General features: G+C 54.8%; 1 protein-coding gene and 1 long non-coding RNA gene across 2 annotated transcripts; one reads left to right on the forward strand and one right to left on the reverse strand.

Moving 5' to 3' along the window:
* Positions 1 to 2436: 2436 nt before the first annotated feature.
* Positions 2437 to 3390, reverse strand: LOC149912029 (uncharacterized). The gene is made up of 3 exons (XR_016462447.1): positions 3260 to 3390; positions 2768 to 2890; positions 2437 to 2667 (listed from the first exon to the last, which is right to left on the reverse strand). It is a non-coding gene; the product is annotated as an uncharacterized LOC149912029 (long non-coding RNA).
* Positions 3391 to 12293: 8903 nt separating this feature from the next.
* LOC149912030 (coiled-coil domain-containing protein 81-like) lies at positions 12294 to 18739 on the forward strand (the record flags this gene model as incomplete). The annotated part of the gene is made up of 8 exons (XM_090132796.1): positions 12294 to 15269; positions 15487 to 15548; positions 15985 to 16138; positions 16344 to 16600; positions 16799 to 16884; positions 17553 to 17677; positions 18191 to 18305; positions 18616 to 18739. Coding segments are annotated over exons 1-8 (1038 nt in total), but the record flags the coding sequence as incomplete, so codon positions are not given.
* Positions 18740 to 19992: the final 1253 nt, after the last annotated feature.

Consider the following 19992-nt stretch of genomic DNA (forward strand, 5'->3'; position numbering starts at 1 on the left):
GCTCCAACATCAGGTCTTGGAGCAATTACTGCAAAGACCCCGAGAAATGGACAAAGAGCTCTGATGGCAGCGCAGCACGAGGAGGAAGGAATGCATGGTGGTGCAGAAGGAGAAGGATGGAGAACAGCAGCGGTGGGATTCCCCTTTTGCACGGTCACCCACCGCTATGGGACTCTGCAACAAGAAGCTGCACCCTGCTGTGGTCAGCACGGCTGTGTGTCAGCTGGGTGCTGCTGGCAATCATCTGAGCTGTTGCGGTCAGGAAACATTCTAACATCTGCACGGATAGCAGGATAGGTAGGATCAGAGTGAGAGCTGTGCTGTTGTTCAGCAGACAGATGCTGAGCAGAGCACAGCAGGGCCAGGATGTTCTGGCCAAAGTAAGGTGGAGACTGCACATGAGGGAAGGCACAGGTGCAGGACAGAGCATGAGACACAGCAATGGCAACAGCTGTCAGAAATCCTGCCTGCCTGTCTGCATAGGAAAGCACACAATCACACCAAAAGGACCAGGTTGGCCACAGACCTCACCTGGAGAAACAGCAGAGCGGATGCGTGGCCTAGACTGTGAGCCTGCAGTCCCCAGCCAAGAGGGAACAGGAGAGCAGGGACTGCCAAGGGAGGAGAGCTACAGGAGCAGAAGGAGCTCAGTGAGCAGCTGCGCCTTTTCTCCCTCACCACAAGGAGGCAGAGTGCAGAGAAGCCATAGCAATAACAGATGAGCTTTGCTGCTGCAGCGAGAGCTGTGCCTGATGGAAGAGCAGTGATGAGAGCGTTTCTCACACAGCCCACGGGCACTTGGGGGGATCTGCTGGGATGGGGGAAGCCCTACAAAGCTGTGGGACGGACAAAGGACACGGATGGGAGGAACCAAAGGGGCACTTTGGGGCAGCTATGGGGCACAGCCGCACCTAGGAGCTCCCTTTACCCAACACACCACTGGTGGTGGAACTGCTGCTGGCCACGGGCCATGGGCAGTGATGGGGCTGTTCTGGGCTGCTCTAGGATGGCTCTGGGGCTGCTATGCTATGGGGCAGCTATGGGACACAGCCACAGCTCAGTGGGGTTGATGTTCCCACACACAGAGCTGGTGGTAAATCTGCTCTGATCATGGAACCTCTTCCATAGCCCCCCGGACTCCCAGCTTGCCCAGCAAGATGGGGGCAAGCCGGGGGTCAGGGGATGTTATAGGCAGCTGATGTACAGCGACCCCAGAGCCACCCTGTAGCGTCCCCTGAACGACCCCAGAACAGACCCATCACTGTCCACAGCCTCATCCGGGGTTATGGTGCTCACAGGGATATGGGTCATGTGGAGCCTTGGGGTCATGCTGAGCTCTATGGGGTTTTGGGGTCATGTGGGGTTATGGATCAGGGCCACAGGGAACCCCAATCCCCTCTCAGGAAGAAATCAAAAAATGCATTCCAGCACCACCCCACATCCCCCATTCTCACCCCAAACCCTTCCCCACATGCCCCCAGACCCTCTACATCCCCATGCCACCCCATGTCCCCACACCCACAAGTCCCACCTTTACCTCACACGTTGCCTTCTCCTGCGCAGCACTCTGCTCCTGCAGCCTGTGGCCCATATCCCCAGTGCTCCCACATCACTTTCACCCACATCTGTGTTGTGCAGGAAGTGCTGCAGCTCCACATTCCTCTCCAGCAGCAGCTGCCCCTGCCCCAGTATTATTTGGTTGTATGGGTTCTGGAGGGAGAATGGGGTGAGGAGGGGCCCAGGTTGGCTATTGGGGTCCTGGAATAGTGGCAGGGGTTCTGTCAAGGACTGTGGAGGTCTCTGACGTTGCTAAGGAGCCCTGGACACGATAAGGGAGATCTGAGGGAGGAAATAATGGGGGTCAGCTGGAGTCTAGTGGGGAATATGGGGTGCTGCTGGGGGCTATGGAGGTCTGTGAGGTTTTTGGCCAGCTATGGTGGAGAAGTTCCAGGTCTGAGGAGGTCATTAAGGGGAAAAGGGGTCTGTGCTGGGCTACTGGGATCTTGCAGGGAAAGTATTGAGGGAGGAGGGAGGTGTCGGGGCTCTGAGGGAATTATGGGTGGGCTGTAATGGAAAGGTAATGGGTTATCTTGGGGAAAGCAAGGGGCAGCCATGGGGGATGGAAGAGACACCTGCAGGAATGCAAGGGGAATCTGGGCTGGGGCAAGGGGACAGCTAGGGGAAGAACAGGGGAACGTCCCAGGAAATGAGTTCTTCTTTCAAATCCACATCTGCTACTTCCAGACGTAGCTGCAAGACTGCCAGAGAAGCTGCAGTACCACTGCCCATTCAGCTGCCTGTGTCAGAAAGAGCTGCCTGTTAGTGGGTGCAACTGCCACTACAAAGCCAACTCCATAATTGCAGACACAAAACCATCACCTTCAGTATCTGTTACAGGCTGACAACCGTGCCCTTGCACAGGAACCATTCCTACACAGCAAGGGAACTCCTTCACTGCCTTAGGATGCGGAAGAGGAAGAGCCCCAAAGCCTTCAAAACATGCTATCTTGCCACCAACTTTGGAAGCTACACACACCTTCTCCTTTGAGAATTAGCAAGATGAATCAATGCACGTTGCTGCTGGAGAGGGCTGTGCTGCATCTCCTGCTGCCATCCTTGGGTTGTCATTGTGCTGCCCATCCACAGCGCACTTTGAAGGGCAGTAACCTTGTAAGAAAGAACAGAGAGCTCTGCCGTGCGTTTCCTGTTAGAACACAGAGATGAGCTGTACAGCCCTTGCTCTCAGAACACACACCGCTTCTCTTACCAGCTTTCCATTCCTGCACAACGCTGTTCAAACCCCTCCTCCATCTCTCCCTTCATACACAATGCACAGCCTCTCCCCAGCGACGAGCTCTGTGCTGTTTAATGCCTGTGCCATCATCGGGACCTGCAGAAGAAACCTTGTGGTTAAGAGGGTTGATTAGACAAGCGCTCTGTCTGGCAGAATTCACCATCTTAAGCACTTTAAAGAAGCGTCTTCTTGAACGCCCTGAATCTCTGTGACACATCAGGAGATGCTGAACTAAACTCGCAGCCTTCTCAACAATGGAAGGGCTCTTCAGATCCAGCTGGAGGGGGAACAAGATCCCAGGGGGGCTGTGGAGCTGGTAAGGGAGGTCTGAGGGAGGAAATACAGATGCCTGGATGCCTGGTGCTCAGGCACAAGCAGAAGTGCTGATGGAAAATCACCACACAGCACAGACTGAGTCGCTGGTACCTTGCAGCGAGCAAAGGCTGAAATGCACAACGTCCTCACCTGCCTGCTTCTTGGAAGTGGAGGTTCAGCAGCAGCTCCACTCGTGATTAAGTCCTCCAAAAATCACCTTCTTTCTTCCTGATCAGGAGACTGGATAGTGAAACCTTCTCCAAAGCCATTATGAAACTATATCTGTACCTGAAGCCCAAGGAGAAAACACGTGTCAGATTTAAGACCACAAAACAGACCCCTCTACGTCTCCCCAAAACTTCCTATAGCATAACAACCCTCTCTATAGACCCTACCCAGCCCCCTATCATCCTATAGACCCTCCCACTGCCCACCACAAACCCCTATAGTCCCATTAACCCTCTAAAGGTCTATAACTTCCTGAAGGGAGGTTGTAGTGAGCTGGGGGTCGGCCTCTTCTCTCGTGTCATTAGTGATAGGACCAGAGGGAACGGTTTCAAGCTATGGCACGGGAGATTCAAGCTGGACATTAGGAAGTATTACTTTTCAGAAGGGGTGATCAGGCACTGGAATGGACAGCCCATGGAGGTGTCACCGACCCTGGGGGTGTTCAAGGAAAGACTGGATGTTGTATTGAGGGACATGGTTTAGTAGGAGCTATTGGTAGTGGGTGAACTGTTGGACTGGATGATCTTTTAGGTCTTTTACAACCTTGGTGATTCTATGAAAGGAAGGGGGGAGCCTTCTAGCCCCACAGCCCTTAGAGCCCACCCTAGAGCCCCCTATCACCCTAAGGCCCCACACAGCCCCTTCGAGAACCATATCCCCCATACACCCCCTTGTAGTCCCATATCCCATAAGAACTCTCCTATAGCCATCCCACGACCCCTTATAGATTCCCCTGTATAGCTCCCCAAATAGCCACAGACAGTCCCACGCCCCCCCAGCTCCCATAGCACCCTATATCCCTCTATAGCCCTAAAACACCCCCTAAAGCCCCCCCAGTGCCTTATAGCCACATAACCCCCTCTATCCCCCTCATAGCCCCATTTTCTCCCATATCCCCCATACCACTTCTAGAGTCCCCCCAGCTTGCTACTGCCCCAAATCTCCCTGTAGCCACACAATAAAGCACCCTATAGCCCCACGAACCCCTATATCCACCCCTAAGGCCCCCGAAGCCCTAGAGCCCCATACCCTCCTATCACCCACGCAGCCCTATATCCCTCTACAGCCCCTCTAAAGTGCCTCATAGCCCCACATCCCTCCTGAGAGCCCCCCAACCCCATATTCCCCACACAGTACCTATACCCTCACATCCCCCGACACTCCCCCACATCCCCTGATATTCCCCCACATTACCCCATACCCCCCCAAACCCCATATTACCCCACAGCCCCCCTGTAGCCCCCGCAGCCCCTAAACACCCACATCCCCCCGGATCTCCCCCACCGCCCCCCGGACCCACAGCTCACCTCAGCCCCGGGGGGCAGCGGGAGCAGCGCCGGAGGCCTCGGGGGGGCACGGCCCGGATGCGGGCAGCAGCGCTGCGGCGGTTGGGCCCCGAGTCCTTCAGCCGTCCCAAAGCCCCGCATCCCGCGCACGGTTCCTCTCCCCGGCCCCGGCCCGAGCCGTTCTCCCGCACACCTCCGGCTTGTGCCGCTTTCCTCAGCACCGCTCCCGTCGTGCCGCGGCTCCGTCTCGGTGCTGCCCGCACAGCTCCGGCGCGCAGCGCCTGCGCCTGCGGGACCGGCGGCGTCGGAGAGGAAAGACGGCCGGCTCCGAGCCGGATGCAACGGCCGCTCCCGCGCTCGGCGCCTCAGCCAATCGGAGCCGGCGGCGCTGCCGCCGACCAATCCGAGAGCGGAGGCGGGCCGGACCTGCCGCCGACCAATGAGAGGCGCGAACGGACCGGAAGTGTCGCCGACCAGTGAGAGGCCGGGGGCGGGGCGGAGCGGCTGTGGGGGCGGGGCCTCGGGGTGCTCTCTATTGCCATAGGGGATGGGATTGGGATCGGAATTGGGATCGGGGATGTGGGATTGCGATTGGGGTGAGGGATTGAGATTGACAGGTGGGTGATGGGCTTGGGATGAGGGCCTGGGAATGAGGTTTGGAACTGGGATTGGGATGTGGGCTGTAGGATGCGGGGTTGGGATGTTGACTGTGGGCTTGGAATGTGAGATTTGGGACTGGGCTGTGGGAATATGGATGTGGGATCTGAGGGCAGGGCTGTGATGCCTGAAGTCACCCGGAGGCACTCTGTGATCAGCGCACAGCTGTGTGTTCCAAAGAACAGCCACTGAGGTCAGGGGCAGCAGTCCAGGCAGGGAGATGCTGTGGTGGGAAGCAGGCTTGGTGCCGACGTCCTGCAGGGAAACGGGTGCAGACTGCATGGGACAGTGTAGGACAGCACGTGGTGGAGATGGCTGAGGGGCTGGCAACGCTGGAAGGCCCTGACGGAGCCAAAGTCTTTGTCCAGCAGGCCGTGGATGGTGTCTGTGGTACAGAGAACTGTGAGGGATACGCTGTCCTCGTGGCACTGGGGTCTCATGGCCTCCTTGTGCCCCATGCAAAGGCTCCCACTGCTCCAGGAATAGTCTCGATCCTGCATAAGGGACAGGATCTCCCTTCCAAAGGCCTGGGCATCAGGGTTTGGCCTTTCTGCTCCATAAGGCAAAGGATGCTGTTCTCAGCATCACAGCCACTGGCACATTGCCTTTGTCTCCTGGTAATCATGGCTTCCAATTATCTGCTCTAACAAGTCCCTGGGGGCCGTGTTGGCACTGGCTCTCAGCGGGGCCCATTCATACTCCCGGAAACTTCCTCCTGACTTTATCTTCCTGAACACTTTGTGCAGTCTTCTCTCAGCACTGGAGGATGATGGACTCAGCACCAAACACCCCAAGGAGACCAGTACAACCCCGAGAGCCCTCAAGTGCTTTGTGCCTTCCTGACATCTTCCTCAAGTCTTCAGAACCTGTACAGATAGCTGGAGAGCTATCAGGAGTGCACTTAAAGAGGAGGACCCTAAGGTACATTTAACGAGTCTCTTTATTTATTCATATTTTCTCCAGTATTAAAAGCAAATTAAGGCAGCACTTTGCAGACAGTAATCATCCAAGGCGTCTCCTAATGAGGTTTGCTCTCTTTCACTGTGTGGACAAACTTTCTCCTCAGCCTCCCAAGCCCATTACTGCTCACATTGGCCCCGTGGGATTTTCATCCCTTTTCCTCACATCAGTCTTCTCTGAAATTTGCAGCTCAGTGTTGCTTTTCCTTTGCATCAACTCCCACTTGCTTTCCTCAGAGACCAGCTGCACATGGGCACAGAGGGATTCCTCCTTGTTGCCAACAAACGGGAATAAACAGGATGCAATTGAATGAATAGTGAAACACTCTCCTCAGCTGGATGCCATGTTCAAGCTGTCTGCCTTCCAGGGGGAATTTCGGTGCCAGAAGAACTTTTGACAGAGAAAGTACATACAAACACAAATAAGAAGTTGAGTAAAGAATTCATTAGACTTTTGAGATGGCCCAAGTTTCCAACTTATGGGAGCTCCTAGAGTAACCAGATAGCTGGGAGGTATCTGAAAGAACAAAGAGCAAAGGGAGGGGGAAATCTGGAGAGCAGTGGGAAGGGCACATGCCCACACTGCCTGCAGAAAACACGACCTTAGCCATGGTCATTTATTCAGGAGAGCTGGAAACACCTGCAGGGAGTGGGAGATCAAATACAGAAGTGAGACCAAGCAGGGTTAGCAGCTGCCTGTGTCCCAGCACCTGAATGCTTTTGTGTCCTCCAAACACAGTTCTGGAAAACAGTGACGCAATAAATCTCCTCAAAGACTGGTATTTCCAATAAGGAGAGAAACCAGGCCCCAAAGCAGTTTAGAAACTGAGAGGTGTGTTGGCACATTTTCTGTGATTTGGATCTTTCTCTTCAGTTCTTTGTTCCAGTTTTATTGGCATTACATAACATCTTTCACACCTACAGCCTCAAAACAAACACACAAACAAACAAAACAACAGAAAAAAAAAACCATCTTTGACAGTGATAGGCCCAAGGAAAATGGTTACACACTAAAAGAGAAAGTAAGATTAGATGTTAGGAGGGAATTTCTAATGTCCTTAACATCAGGTTGTGAGGCAATGGAACAGACTGCCCAGAAAAGTTGTGGATGCCCCATGCTCAAGGCAAGGTCCCATGGAGCCCTGGACAGCCTGATTTCCTGGGTGGCAACTCTGACAGTGACACGGGGGTTGGAACTTGATGGGCTTGAAGGTCCCTGCCAATCCAAGCTATTCAATGACTCCATCACCCGTGTGGTTCCATTCCAAGCAGGATTCCCTGCATCCTGTTTGCTTGAGCATTCCCTGATCGCTTCCTCTTCCACCACAGGTACATGTGCCTGGTGCTAAATTTTTCCCCCAGTCTCTGGCACTCAGAATTCCATGAAGACCAGGCAGGCTAAAAAGGAGTGAGGTCAGGCAGGAATTGGGTATCACAGCACTTTCCATGTTTTGCCTTGCCAGGTACCCTGCTCCATTCAGCCACGCACCCAGTCTCCCTGTCTTTCCTTTTGTCACCTGCATCTTTCTAGAAGCCCTCACTGTCTTTGACATGTCCAGGCACATCCAGTAGCTTTTGAGCTCCAGCTGTCCTGAATTCACCCATGCACGTATACGTACATTGTTGCCAGCCTTCTGTTTTGTATCTGGATTTGACGAGGTTGGTTGTTCCATTCATGCGGGACTTGTGGCATTTGTGCCTGGCTTCCTCTTCACTGGGATGGACCTCTTTTGGTTGCACGAGGTGACCCTTGGGCATCTAACAGCTTTGTGGATCCTGTTGTCCCCAGACCTTTCAGTGTTGCAGTGTACAAAAGGACACTTGATGAAGCCAAGGCCTGCTCTCCTGAAGCCCAGGGCTGTGAGCTTGTCCTCTGCCCTCCCTTCAGTCTCCTCAGCTCTGCCTCCGCGTGGTCACTGCAGCCCTTGGTGTGTTTGACTCCACATTCCCAACAAGCCCCTCCTTGCTGGTGAGTCTGAGATCCAGCAGAGCACCTTTCCTCTTTGGCACCGCTATGATGGGGTCAGGCAGCCGTCATCTGCACTCTCCTGGCATCTTACGGCCAGCTTATGCCCTGTTGTGTTGTCCCTCCAGCACATACTGGAGTGAATAAGGTCCCCGATGGGGAAAAAGGGCCTGAAAGCATGAGAGTTCTGATTATCTTCTGTCGTTATGCCAGTGATTCAAAGCTGGGAGGAGTGGCTGACACACCTGAAGGCATTGCTGCCATTCAGCAGGACAGACTGGAGAGATGAGCAGCAATAAACCTGAGGAGGTTTAATAAAAGCAAGTGTGGAGTCCTGCACCTGGGAAAGAATAACCACAAGTGTCTGTACACGCTGGGGCATGAGCTGCTGCAGAGGAGCTCTGTGGAGAAGGACCTGGGGGTCCTGGTGGACGACAGGTTGGCCATGAACCAGCAGTGTGCTCTGGCGGCCAAGAAGGCCAATGGCATCCTGGGGTGCATTAAAAGGAGCGTGGCCAGCAGGACAAGGGAGGTGATCCTCCCCCTCTACTCTACCCTGGTCAGGCCTCAGCTGGAGTACTGTGTCCACTTCTGGGATCCCAGTACAAAACAGACGGGGATCTCCTGGAGAGAGTCCAGCGGAGGGCCACAAAGATGAGAAAGGCCCTGGAGCATTGTCCCTATGAGGAAAGGCTGAGTGAACGGGGTCTGTTCAGACTTGAGGAAAGAAGACTCAGAGGCGATCTTATTAATGTTTGTAAGTGTCTAAGTGTGGGAGTCAAAGGGACATGGCCAACCTCTTTTCAGCAGTCTGTGGGGACAGGACAAGGAGACATGGCCATAAACTGGAGCATAGGAAGTTCCGCACCAATATGTGAAGGAACTTCTTCATGGTGAGGGTGATGGAGCACTGGAACAGGCTGCCCAGGGAGGCTGTGGATTTTGCTTCTCTGGAGATACTCAAGACCTGCCTGGACGCCCACCTGTGCAGCCTGCTGTAAGGGGCCTGCTTTGCAGGGGGTTGGTGTTGATGATCTCCCCACAGTTCCGTGATTCTGTGATCCTGTTATTCTCTTCCACTTGTTCTTGCTGACCAGGAAGCCAGGAAGAGACAATGCTGATCTCTTCTTTAAGCCTGTTCCATTAGCTCTTATCTGGCTCATTTATCATGAAGAGCTCAGTGCATTCCCTCACACTGAGCAATAGCCTCTCCTTGCCTTATCTCCCACCTATCATAAAGAGCATTACCTCTCCTGTGCATCAGTCCAGTCACGGGAGCCATCCCACCATGTCACTGTGATCCAGTCAGGACCCTAGCCCTGCCACTGCACAGATTTCCAGCTCATCATTTTTCTTCTTTTGCTGCGTTCATTGCCGTAAAGGCCGCTCAGAAATCATCCAATTCCAGAAGCATCACTGGATTTTCCATGCACGGACCTTGCATCTACAGCATGCTATTGGTGTTTTTCAGGTGGCACACGGGCAATAGATCCCTTTGTGAAGAATGGTGTTGTTCCCAGACAGCCTTGCCCAGGGCACAGTGTTGGTGCTGGCCTGAGAAACCAGGAACACCCCCTGTGCTGGACGTATTTCACAGGGCTCTCTGTTTCTCTTTTCCATGACAGCAGAGTACTCCCTTCTCACTGTGACGTCCTATGACCGCTACGTTGCCATCTGCAAGCCCCTGCACTATGGGACACTGCTGGGCAGCAGAGCTTGTGCCACCATGGCAGCAGCTGCCTGGGGCTGTGGGTTTCTCAATGCTCTGCTATACACTGCCACTGCATTTTCACTGCCACTCTGCCGAGGCAATGCTGTGGATCAGTCCTTCTGTGAAATCCCCCAGATCCTCAGGCTCTCCTGCTCAAACTTCTAGCTCAGAGAAACGTGAGTTGTTGTGATTGCTGTCTGTTTAACATCTGGATGTTTTGTTTTCATTGTGTTTTCCTACACGCAGATCTCCAGGGCTGTGCTGAGGATGCCCTCTGAGCAGAGACGGCACGAAGCCTTTTCCACGTGCCTCCCTCACCTGGCTGTGCTGACCCTGTTTCTCAGCAGTGGTTTTTTTGCCTACCTGAAGCCCCCCTCCATCTCCTCTCCACCCCTGGACCTGGTGCTGACAGTTTTGTACTCGGTGGTGCCTCCAGCAGTGAACCCCCTCATCTACAGCATGAGGAACCAGGAGCTCAAGGATGCCCTTAGGGAATTATTTAAATACATCTTGCTTCAGCATCAGCAACACATTCATCATCTTCACATTCAGCATCTCCAAGTCTGTGGAGATGCTACAGTAGACGACATTGAATTTCTCTTATTTATTTTCTTGTTTATTTGTTTTCAACCTGAATTTGTTTGTTGTCCTTATGATAACTGTAATTCCAATTAAATATTATTATAAACCAGTCTTCTTCGGAATCCTTTCCTTTTTACCTCTTACAAGCATATTGTATGTAAGGACTGAGGCTCTTTGAATAGGGTAAACAGCAGCTGAGCTCCATGGTGATTTTTGGGTCCCAGCTCTGTGGAAGCTCCCTGCAGCACAGTGGCTCTGTGTGCGTTCCCCTCTGCAGGACAACCCAGCCCCACTGCCTCTCACACAGCCCCTGGGAGCTCTGTGCAGGCACCATGTGGGCAGCATGCGTGCAGGGGTACATTGACGTTCCCCCCTCACAGCCCCTGACAGCCCAAACTGCCCAGCTCCCCACTGCCCTTCTGCTCCAGCAGCCTTCCCCACCAGCCAGCCACTGCTCCAGCCCCGGTGTGTCCCACACAGTGTCATGGACAGCCCTGTTCCGGGCTCTGCTGAGCTCTGGACTGGGAGAGGGACCGGGCCGGGCTGCCCATTCCCCAGTGCAGGCACTGAGCCCGGTCAGAGCATGGAGGGCTCCCATTTCAGCCATCAGCCCTCAGCAGTCCGAGGTGAGAGTCTGCTGCTGGGAACTACAGGCTTAAGGCTCAGGAATGGTGGTCGTTACCTTGGGCAATGTCTCCTTTTTGCTCCTGCAAGAGGAAGCTGGCTGGATCCCTTCTGTGAAGCACCCTGCTCAAGGGCCCCATGGGCATGAGGTGCTCCAAGGGGCCCCAGGATCACCTCTGCCTGCTCCCTCCTCCTGTGGGCTCACAGAGGCTGCAGCCCCGCAGAGCCCCCAGCACAGGGATCATCCTGTGTATGGTCACAACCAGTGCACACTGCTCCAGTTGCCCCCAGCACCCACACAATCTTGTCCAGGGAAAAGATTTGGGGTATTGCCACAGTCAGGACAGGCACTGAGGAACAGCCACAAGATCAGAAGGCTCCTGGTCATGCTTACATCTGCTGGGAATTTTCAATCCCAGATCAGTTCCTACCGCCCTGCCTCCCTCTTTGGAGCAGTTTGGCCATAGATGGGTGAGTCTGTACTGGCCGATCAGAAGGAGCAGAACTAAAACCAGTGATTAAGGAGATCCCACACTGAAGCAGATAAGTCCTGCCCTATTTCTGCTGTAGGAAAGTCCCCTGGTTATGCCTTGGAGCACCGTAAGCTGTAAGCCCCCTGCCCCAGGCAGCAGCTCTGTCAGCAGAAGGCCCCTGCCCTGCCGGGGGGCTCCTTCCCCCCACACGTCTCCCCACAGCTCCCTGGGCAGCTCCCCAGGCAGGCTGAGTGCTGAGCCTGGCAGGCAGCAGAGTCCCTGCCCCAGCACACAGCCCTGGGGCACAGCAGGGACCTGCTCTGCAGGACAGCCCTGGGCTGGTTCTGAAGGAGACTCAAGTAAGCAACAATTGCTCTTCTCTAAAGCGTAGACAGAGACCGATTCCAGCAGCATGATTTGTTCGAGCAACGTGTGCCTGTCTGTGTGAGGTGTAGATGTTCTCCTCTGCACATCCAGAATGAAAGGACACATAGAAGAAAAGAGGGGTCTGTGCGTTTCTCCTGCTCAGAGCACTGATTCAGGAGACGTGATGCAGCCATCTCACCCCTCGCTGCAAGATCTCCGCTGAAGCAGAATTCAGTTCCCCCATGCAACCCACACCCACAGGAGCTGGGATTCCCTCTGGTTCATCTCAGGTGTGCACAGAGCAGTTCCCTGCATGGGATCCCCCGCCCTGAGCCCCTGGTCTGCATTCAGGGGGGTCAGCTGCTCCCACACAGACACCTGGCCATGAGTGAGGTGCCAGCAGTGCTCCAAGAGGTGTGCGAGTGTTTGCAGGCTCAGATGGAAAATCTCAGAGAACACTCACATCCCTAGTGACAGTCTTCGGTGAGACTGAAGTCTCAGCTGATACGGGAGAACCAGCCTGGCTTCGCTAAGGGCAAATCCTGCTTGACCAACCTGGTGGCCTCCTATGATGGTGTCACTGCATCAGTGCACAAGGGAAGAGCCACTGATGACATCTGTCTACACGCAGCTAAATCATGATGCCTCAGATTCCTTCTGAGCACGTGCGGGGATGTCACTCATCTAGGTGGGAAACAAGCTGTCTTCCTGTCTGCTCTGCAGTTCTGACTTCAGTTATCCCAGTTCAGGAAAGCGTGGCAATGGCCAGTGATTCAGATGGCCCAGACTACAAACACAGAAGCGATGCTGCTCTGTAAGACCATAGCCATGTAAAATGGCAGACGGCTGGTGTCAGCCCTTTTCAGTCCAGCTGTTTGCTGATCCTTAGCTGAAAGCTGAAATGTGGTCTTCCCTGGATAAGATGCAAATGCTCAATACCTCATTTTTTGTTGGAGATTACTTTTTTCTGTATTAATTTGTCAGGCCACCTGTTTGTTTCACATTATGCTTGTTGAAATTGGTTCATTTTTTCCTACCATAGGCTCTGCAACGGGAAGAAGGTGAGCCTCTGCGTATTTGGAGTATTAATGATCAGTCATTCCAGATGACTTCTTAAATAAATTTGTTAAGGAGTTACAGAAAGTTACTGTAAGTTTTGACCAACTCCTGAGTAAACTGGAATACTGGATAGCACCCCCAAAGTCCTCCAAAAAGATGTTTTTCTCTGTTGGAGATAACTGCATGCACGATCCCTACCATTGCCTCCTTTGGGCACAGTTAGGAGCACTTTGCTTTTCTCCAGAGAGATTTTGAATTCTTGACAGCATCCCCGCACCCTCCCAGGGCAGGTACCCAAGAACTGCTGCCTTTTGGGGGTTAGGTCTGTGTACTAGTGATGGGCTCAGTTCATTTTCAAGCGTCACAGGACATACCAGTGCAACCCACTGTTTACACTAAAGAGAAAGATAAATTGGTAAGTTTTGGAATCTGTGTGCCTTCTGCTGGGATTATTGAAGGCAGAGACATAAAGATAAAATAAATATATTATTTATTTTCTGGATCCTACTAACCAACAGTGGTATTTCTGACTCTTCTTCTGCAGGACAGGAGGGGAAGCCCAAGCAGTTCCAAGCTGAACTTCAAAACTCAATTTGTTTGATGCTGATGATGAATGGATTGGTTCCAACAGTCCCCTTCCCGCAGTGAAGAACTGTGACAGCTCCCAGCAATTCCCAAGAGCGCTGCAGGTCATTTCTCTTCTGCACTGTGGAGGTGTCAGGGCTGGGAGCCTATAGTTTTCTAAACTTATTTTGGCTGAAAACGAGCCCCGTGTCAAAGAAAGCAAAACCTGCCCCTTGATCTTCATTGAGCTCTGAGGCCAGCCTGCCCTAGGTGCCCAAAGAGCACAAGTGAGGGCCGCAGCCACCGAGATGCACAGCAACCAAATTACAGTTGGCAAAGGTCGAGAAGTTTGGGCCTGAGAAGGCGTAGGGCTCAGCATCTCATTCTCAGGCCAGCCTGCACGAGGAGGCCACCTACAGCTCCTCAGGTGAGGTGCCACTGGCACTCAAGGGGTGCATCTCCAGAGAGTGTCGGCCTCCAAAGTCCTGAGAATCTTAGAATCATAGAATCGCAAGCTTGGAAGGACCCACAAGATCACCTCGTCCAGCCGTCCTCCCACCACCATTGCTACCACAGGCACTGAGCCGTATCTCGCAGCTCCTCATCCAGACACCTCTTGAACACTGCCAGGGACGGCGTCTCCACCACCTCCCTGAGCAGCCATTCCAGTGCCTGACCACTGAGCAAAAAAGTTTTTCCTTCTGTCTAACCTAAACCTCCTTAGACCTCCTCTGATACAACTTGCGGCCATCTCCTCGGCTCCTGTTTGTTGCCTGGGAGAAGAGGCCAAAGCCCTCCTCATCATCACAGCCTCCCTTCAGGAAGCTGTAGAGCGCAGTGAGGCTCCCCTGAGCCTCCTCTTCTCCAGACTGAACAATCCCAGCTCCCTCAGCCGCTCCTCGTAAGATCTGTGCTCCAGACCCCTCACCAGCTTTGTTGCCCTTCTCTGGACACGCTCCAGGGCCTCAATGTCTTTCCTGTAGTGAGGGCCCAAAACTGGACACAGCACTCGAGGTGCGGCCTCAGCAGAGCTGAGTACAGGGGACGATCACCTCCCTGCTCCTGCTGGCCACGCTCTTTCTAATGCAGGCCAGGATGGCGTCGGCCCTCTTGGTCACCTGGGCACACTGCTGGCTCACGTTCAGCCCAGCATCAACAGACACCCCCACGTCCCTTTCCTCTTCACGGTCATCCAGCCACTCAGCCCCAAGCCCGTATGCTGCATATTTTGTTATGGGGTTGTTGTGGCCAAAGCGCAGGACCCGGCACTTGGCCTTGTTGGACCTCATCGCATCACCCCAGCCCAGCAATGCAGCTTATCCAGATCCCTCTGCAGGGCCTCCTACCCTCAGAGCTGGGCTCCTGCAGCGTCAGCGCAGGCAGAAGGTTGCTGGTGCCAGCGTCATAATGGGCAACGGCCAGCACTGGCCCCGTTGCTACGGTGTCACAATGGGTGCTCTGTGACACGGCACCAGGAGCACTATAAAAGCGGCTGCACAGTGGTGGGTGCTGCATCCTGAAGGAGCTTCTGGCTGACGACTGGAAGCGTCTGGAAGGGATCAGCTCCCACATGGCTGGTGCCAACAAGGAGCGATCTGCACGTGCGATACGGAAGAAGATAAGCTTCTGGGAGGATGGCCCCGCAACGGAGCGTGCCTCCAGAAGTCCCGATGTCACCGCCAAAGGTACCGGGATCCACAGCCACCACAGGGCACTGCTGCGAGCGGGTCCTGGCAACGAGTGGGCCAGAGCCAGCACTCTGACTGCCTCGGGACCGCCTCTGTTTGGGGCCGGGGACAGCGGTGACCTTTTCCATCTGCCACCTCACTGCCGCTCTCAGGCACTCGCAGTGCTGAGAAGTGGCAGACGCAGAGTGTGACCTGCTTTTCCTTTGCCCTGCAGAGCGAGTAGCCGTCTGGGACGCGGTGGCCGTCTGTGTGCAACAACACCTCCTGCTGCACAAGGTGGGTCAGCACCCGCTTCCCGCTGCTCTGCTTGGAGGGGTGGGCAGTCCCCTTGGCCCTGGGCCACGCCGTGCACTGACTCTTCCCCTCCCCGGAAAGCACGAAACTCCCCCCCAAAGTCCCTGCGAAGCACCAATGGGCCTCCCACAGGCGCGGTACCGCTTGGGGCAGGTGGTGCTGTATCTCAGGGCTGATCCCAGTCGCTGGAGGCCTCTGGATTCCCTGAGGCTGCTTCTGCCAGGACTGCTGTGCTGCAGTTTGGAGGGCAGTGGGAAGGAGAGGGTTGGGCAGCTCCTTCCCAAATCTCTCCCAGCTGCCCTGGCCTGCACCTCTGGACAGCGGCAGGGGACCTGAAGCACAGTCCCTGCACAGGGCAACCTCTGGTCCTTTCCTTCAGCCTTAACCCTTTGGCCCTTCCCTTCTCTCCCACGTGTAGGGGGTCCGAATTCCCACCTTCGGTTCCTTCGACATCATCTCCAAAGAGATCCAGACTAAGGACGGGACCCTGGTTGTGCGGTGGCCTGCGTTTCGCCTGGCCAGGAACCTTCTCGACGTCCACAGTCTGATGGGTGATGTGGAATTCCTGCCAGGTAGGAGGAGAACTAAACTCCTGCTGCCTGCACAGACGGGGCAAACAGGACGACTGCCTCCACTGCCCAAAGCAAGCGGCCCCCTCCGTGGAGCCAGTCCAAACCCAGGGCTGTCCTGGGTGGCAAATACAATGAGTAGCACTCAGAAGCACGGGCACGAGGGCTGCTAAATGACCAACTCCGACTCTCTTGTGTGATTTTCCAGGCTGTAAGGAGGTGGAGACCATCAAGTACACTCAGGTGGCCGCAGCTGCATCTGTGTCCCGGCAGAGAGGGGAGATCTGCATATGTAACACCACATCTCTCGTCTCCCGCTGCCTGAAGAAGGGGGAGAACATTGCCTTTGTCCTGAAGGACATAGGAGTCCTCATCTTAGAAGGAGCACGGGCTCAGATGAAATTCTACTATGACTTCCTCGAGAAGGTCTGTGGGAAAGTGAACCTGGAAACAGCAGTTTTCAAGGTGAGGTTTTGGCTTCTCCCTGGCTCGGGCAGTCCCACAGCCCTTACCCTGCCTGCGTGTGGCCTGCCAGGACCTGGCCAGCTGCTGGGACAGGCAAGAGCCGCAGTGCTGTCAGTTCTCCCTGCCTCGGGCCCTCCACTCCCGAGTGCCTCAGCCATCACAAGGATGTTCCACAACCTCCGTGCTCCTCCCCTGCAGGTCCCCTGGCTGCTGGACATGGTGGTGTCCCGGGTGGCAGCGGTGGCCTCCCTGACGCTCTCTGGCCGGGTCATCGTCTTTCCTGAGTGAGTATGTTTGTGGCTGGAGCCTCTGCTCGACGCAGCTGCTCAGCTCTCCTTCGGTATCTTTTACTCCTTGTGACCACGGCTGTCCTGCCACCAGGACTCAGGGCAGCCGCTGCTGTTTCCATCCTGTCGATCCTTCATCAGCTCCAATAGTATCATCAAGTCCCCATCCCTGCAGGACAATCACCGAATCTGGCCATGGGACCTTCACCCAGCTCCACAATCAGCATAGTGCTTTCTCTTAAAGTCAGCATATCTGGCTCCCCTGGTGTTTGCTGTCAGCTGAGGCCGCAGGTCACGTTGCTTAGGGAACACATTATCCAGGGCATTCCCTCTTGGAGATTTTACCTTCTCTCCAGAGGTGGGCATTTTGAGAATTCCCACTGGGTACCTATTTTACACGTCCTGGAAGAGTAGAGATTTCTGCGAGGTAGATCTGATGGGAGAGATGAAGGAATTTAGGTGACATGTTCTCCCCATCGTGGCCTGGATTTCTTGGCTGGGTGACCCTATTTCCCAGGACAGCCCCTGGAACCAGGGCACTGTCAACTCTGGAGAATAGTGGACCGTGATGCAATGTGAAAATCGGCCTGTGAGCAGGCAATCCCAGTGAGCAGCAAGGGCTGCTGGAGCACTGGGTGACCCCTGTGTCTTCTCCTTTTGTACAGGTTTCAGTTGGAGTTGGTCCCCAAACCACCTCCCAGGAAACCATCCAAGGCCTCGGGAGAAGTCCCTGGTGAGAGCAAGCACGAGAAAGCAGAGCGTTTGCCACCTCTTGGCCAGAGCAAGAAAGGTAAAGCAGCAGCCAGCTCCTTTCCATGCCCCACACAGCCAAACCGTGATGGGAAAATGCCCACTCGGTGACCATCCTAAGGCTCTGACTTGTGAAAAGATTCACACCAGCTTGCCACAGCCTCTCCTAACCACATGTTAGCCTCATGACATCTCAGATGCGGGGCGCGATGTTCCCATGTGCCCCCATCCCTGGGTATGGCAGGAGGATGGGGGATCCTCGGCCCTGTCCTCCCCCCAGCAAATGAGCCCCTAAAAGAGACTGTCACCTCACCCGGTGACACCACCCGGCTCCTCTTTCCCAAAACAAATGCCAGGAAGGCAGGCCCAAATCAGAGCTGCACCTCTGAGAGGAGGAGCTGGGCAAGAGGGACAGAGGTCCCCGGGGAGAGTGTCTGTGAGGGAAGTGGAGCGGCCCTCTTCAGGTGCTTTGGGACAGGCCTGAGCACCTCTGCATGTCACAGGGACAGCAATTTCCCAGTGAATCTCCTCTGACGAGATCTGTCCTTCCCAGTTCCAGGGAAAATTCCTGAACTGCCACCCTTACCTGGCCGCTTGAGCATTACCAGCAGAGAGGGTACAAGCTCTGCGAAGACAACAAGGGTCAACCAGAAGAGCTCTGTGTCCAGGTGAGACTGGGTGCTCGGGGTTGGGATCCTTTTGGGGGTGTTTCAGTGACCCAGCAAGAGCCCATTCTCCAGCCTCTGACAGTCCCTGTCTGGGGCTGCCCAGCAGCACTGAATGCAGCAGATGGAGAGGTGGGATGGGGCTGCCGGGAGCCCCCCATTTCACAGTGCTGACCCCTCTCCAGCCCTCAGGAGAGCCCCAGCGCAACCTGTGAGCTCTGCGTGGGGAAGGCTGCGTTACAGCCAAGGCTGCAGGATGCGGCACCAAAGCCATCACCCACTGACATGGACCCTCTCTGCTCTGTTCTTTCAGTCAAGTTCCAGTGGTCCCAGTGGTGTCTTCTGCCAAAAAGATGGCTGTGCCTAGCAAAACCCAGGGCGAAGGCACTACCAAAAGCACAGCACCACCAACGGCTCCAGCACAGGCAACAAAAGCCCATAGGTGCAGAGAAGAACCAGGGGTGGTGAAGCCAGTGCTGACCAGTCAAGGTCAGCACAAACTTCCAGCCCAACGAAAAGCACCAGAAACAGGTCGCACTCATGGAGTGGAACCTCAGAGGTGCCAAGAAGAAAGAGGAGCGCTGAAGCCGGTGCTGCCCAGCCAGCTTCAGGGGAAACACGCAGCCAAAGCTCCAGCACAAGGGTCAGGTCGAGCTCAGGCAGTGGAATCTCAATGGCTCCGAAAACAAGGAGCAGTGAAGCCGGCGCTGACCACCCAGTTTCAGGGCAAACTCATCACCGCAAGAAAAACATCAGAAATACTTCCAGCACAGGCAATGAAGGCTCAGAGGTGTAAAGAAGAAGAAAGAGGAGCAGTGAAGCCAGCACTGACAAGCCAGTTCCTGGGCAAATACCCAGCCAAAGCTCCAGCACCAGAGGCAGGTCGAGCCCAGGCAGTGGCATCTCCGAGCATCAGAGGAGAAGGACGAGGAGCAGAGAAAATCTCCTATGATGGCACAGTGCTGGAGACAAACAAAGAGAAGCCGAGTGGCCCTCACGGAGCCCAGGCTCCGATGATCATTCCCAAAATAGTGATTCAGTCACCATCAAGCTCTGAGCACAGTCTGCCTGAGAAGCCCACCTACGACCCCAACTTTCTGATGCCACCACCACGCTTCCGCAAGCGACGACGAGCCCGAGACAGGGCGCAAAGGAGGTGCGTGATTCCTATCCGTATCATTCCGGGGTGCCATCTCCCTGTAGAAAGGCAGAGGTGGAGGAACAGCGGGGACTCTCCCAAGACCCCTTGGCTCTGAGGGATGGGACGGCTGCGCTTCCTGGAGCCTTGGGCTGGTGCATCACCAGAGGCGAGTTCCTCCTTCTCCAGTGTCTTGCTCTCTTCTGCGGACACACCCAACGCACCAAGGCCCACGATTTGGCAGCATCTGGAAGGCCCAGCAAAGCGCGAGGCTGCTTGGGGCCAGAGAGGAGACTTTCTTTCCAGCTCGATGCTCCTCTAGGTCCCTGGTGGGAAGAGCAGGGCTTTGGGGATGGGGGTGGCATAGCTCAGGAGCCAAACACTGCAGCTGGACACCTGCTAGGGAACAGGTAGAGAGAGGGAGTGAAATGGCTGCCCTGCCCTCAGCGTCCTGACCTGAAGCCTCCCATGGGGTCTGTGTGTGGGCAAACTGCTCCCCAGACCTGTGCTATTGTTTGAGAAGAGTTTCTCTTCTTTTACAGAAAATAATTG

The sequence above is a fragment of the Phasianus colchicus genome, unplaced genomic scaffold (genome assembly GCF_987193195.1).
Source record: "Phasianus colchicus unplaced genomic scaffold, bPhaCol1.hap1.1 HAP1_SCAFFOLD_44, whole genome shotgun sequence".
NCBI lineage: Eukaryota > Metazoa > Chordata > Aves > Galliformes > Phasianidae > Phasianus > Phasianus colchicus.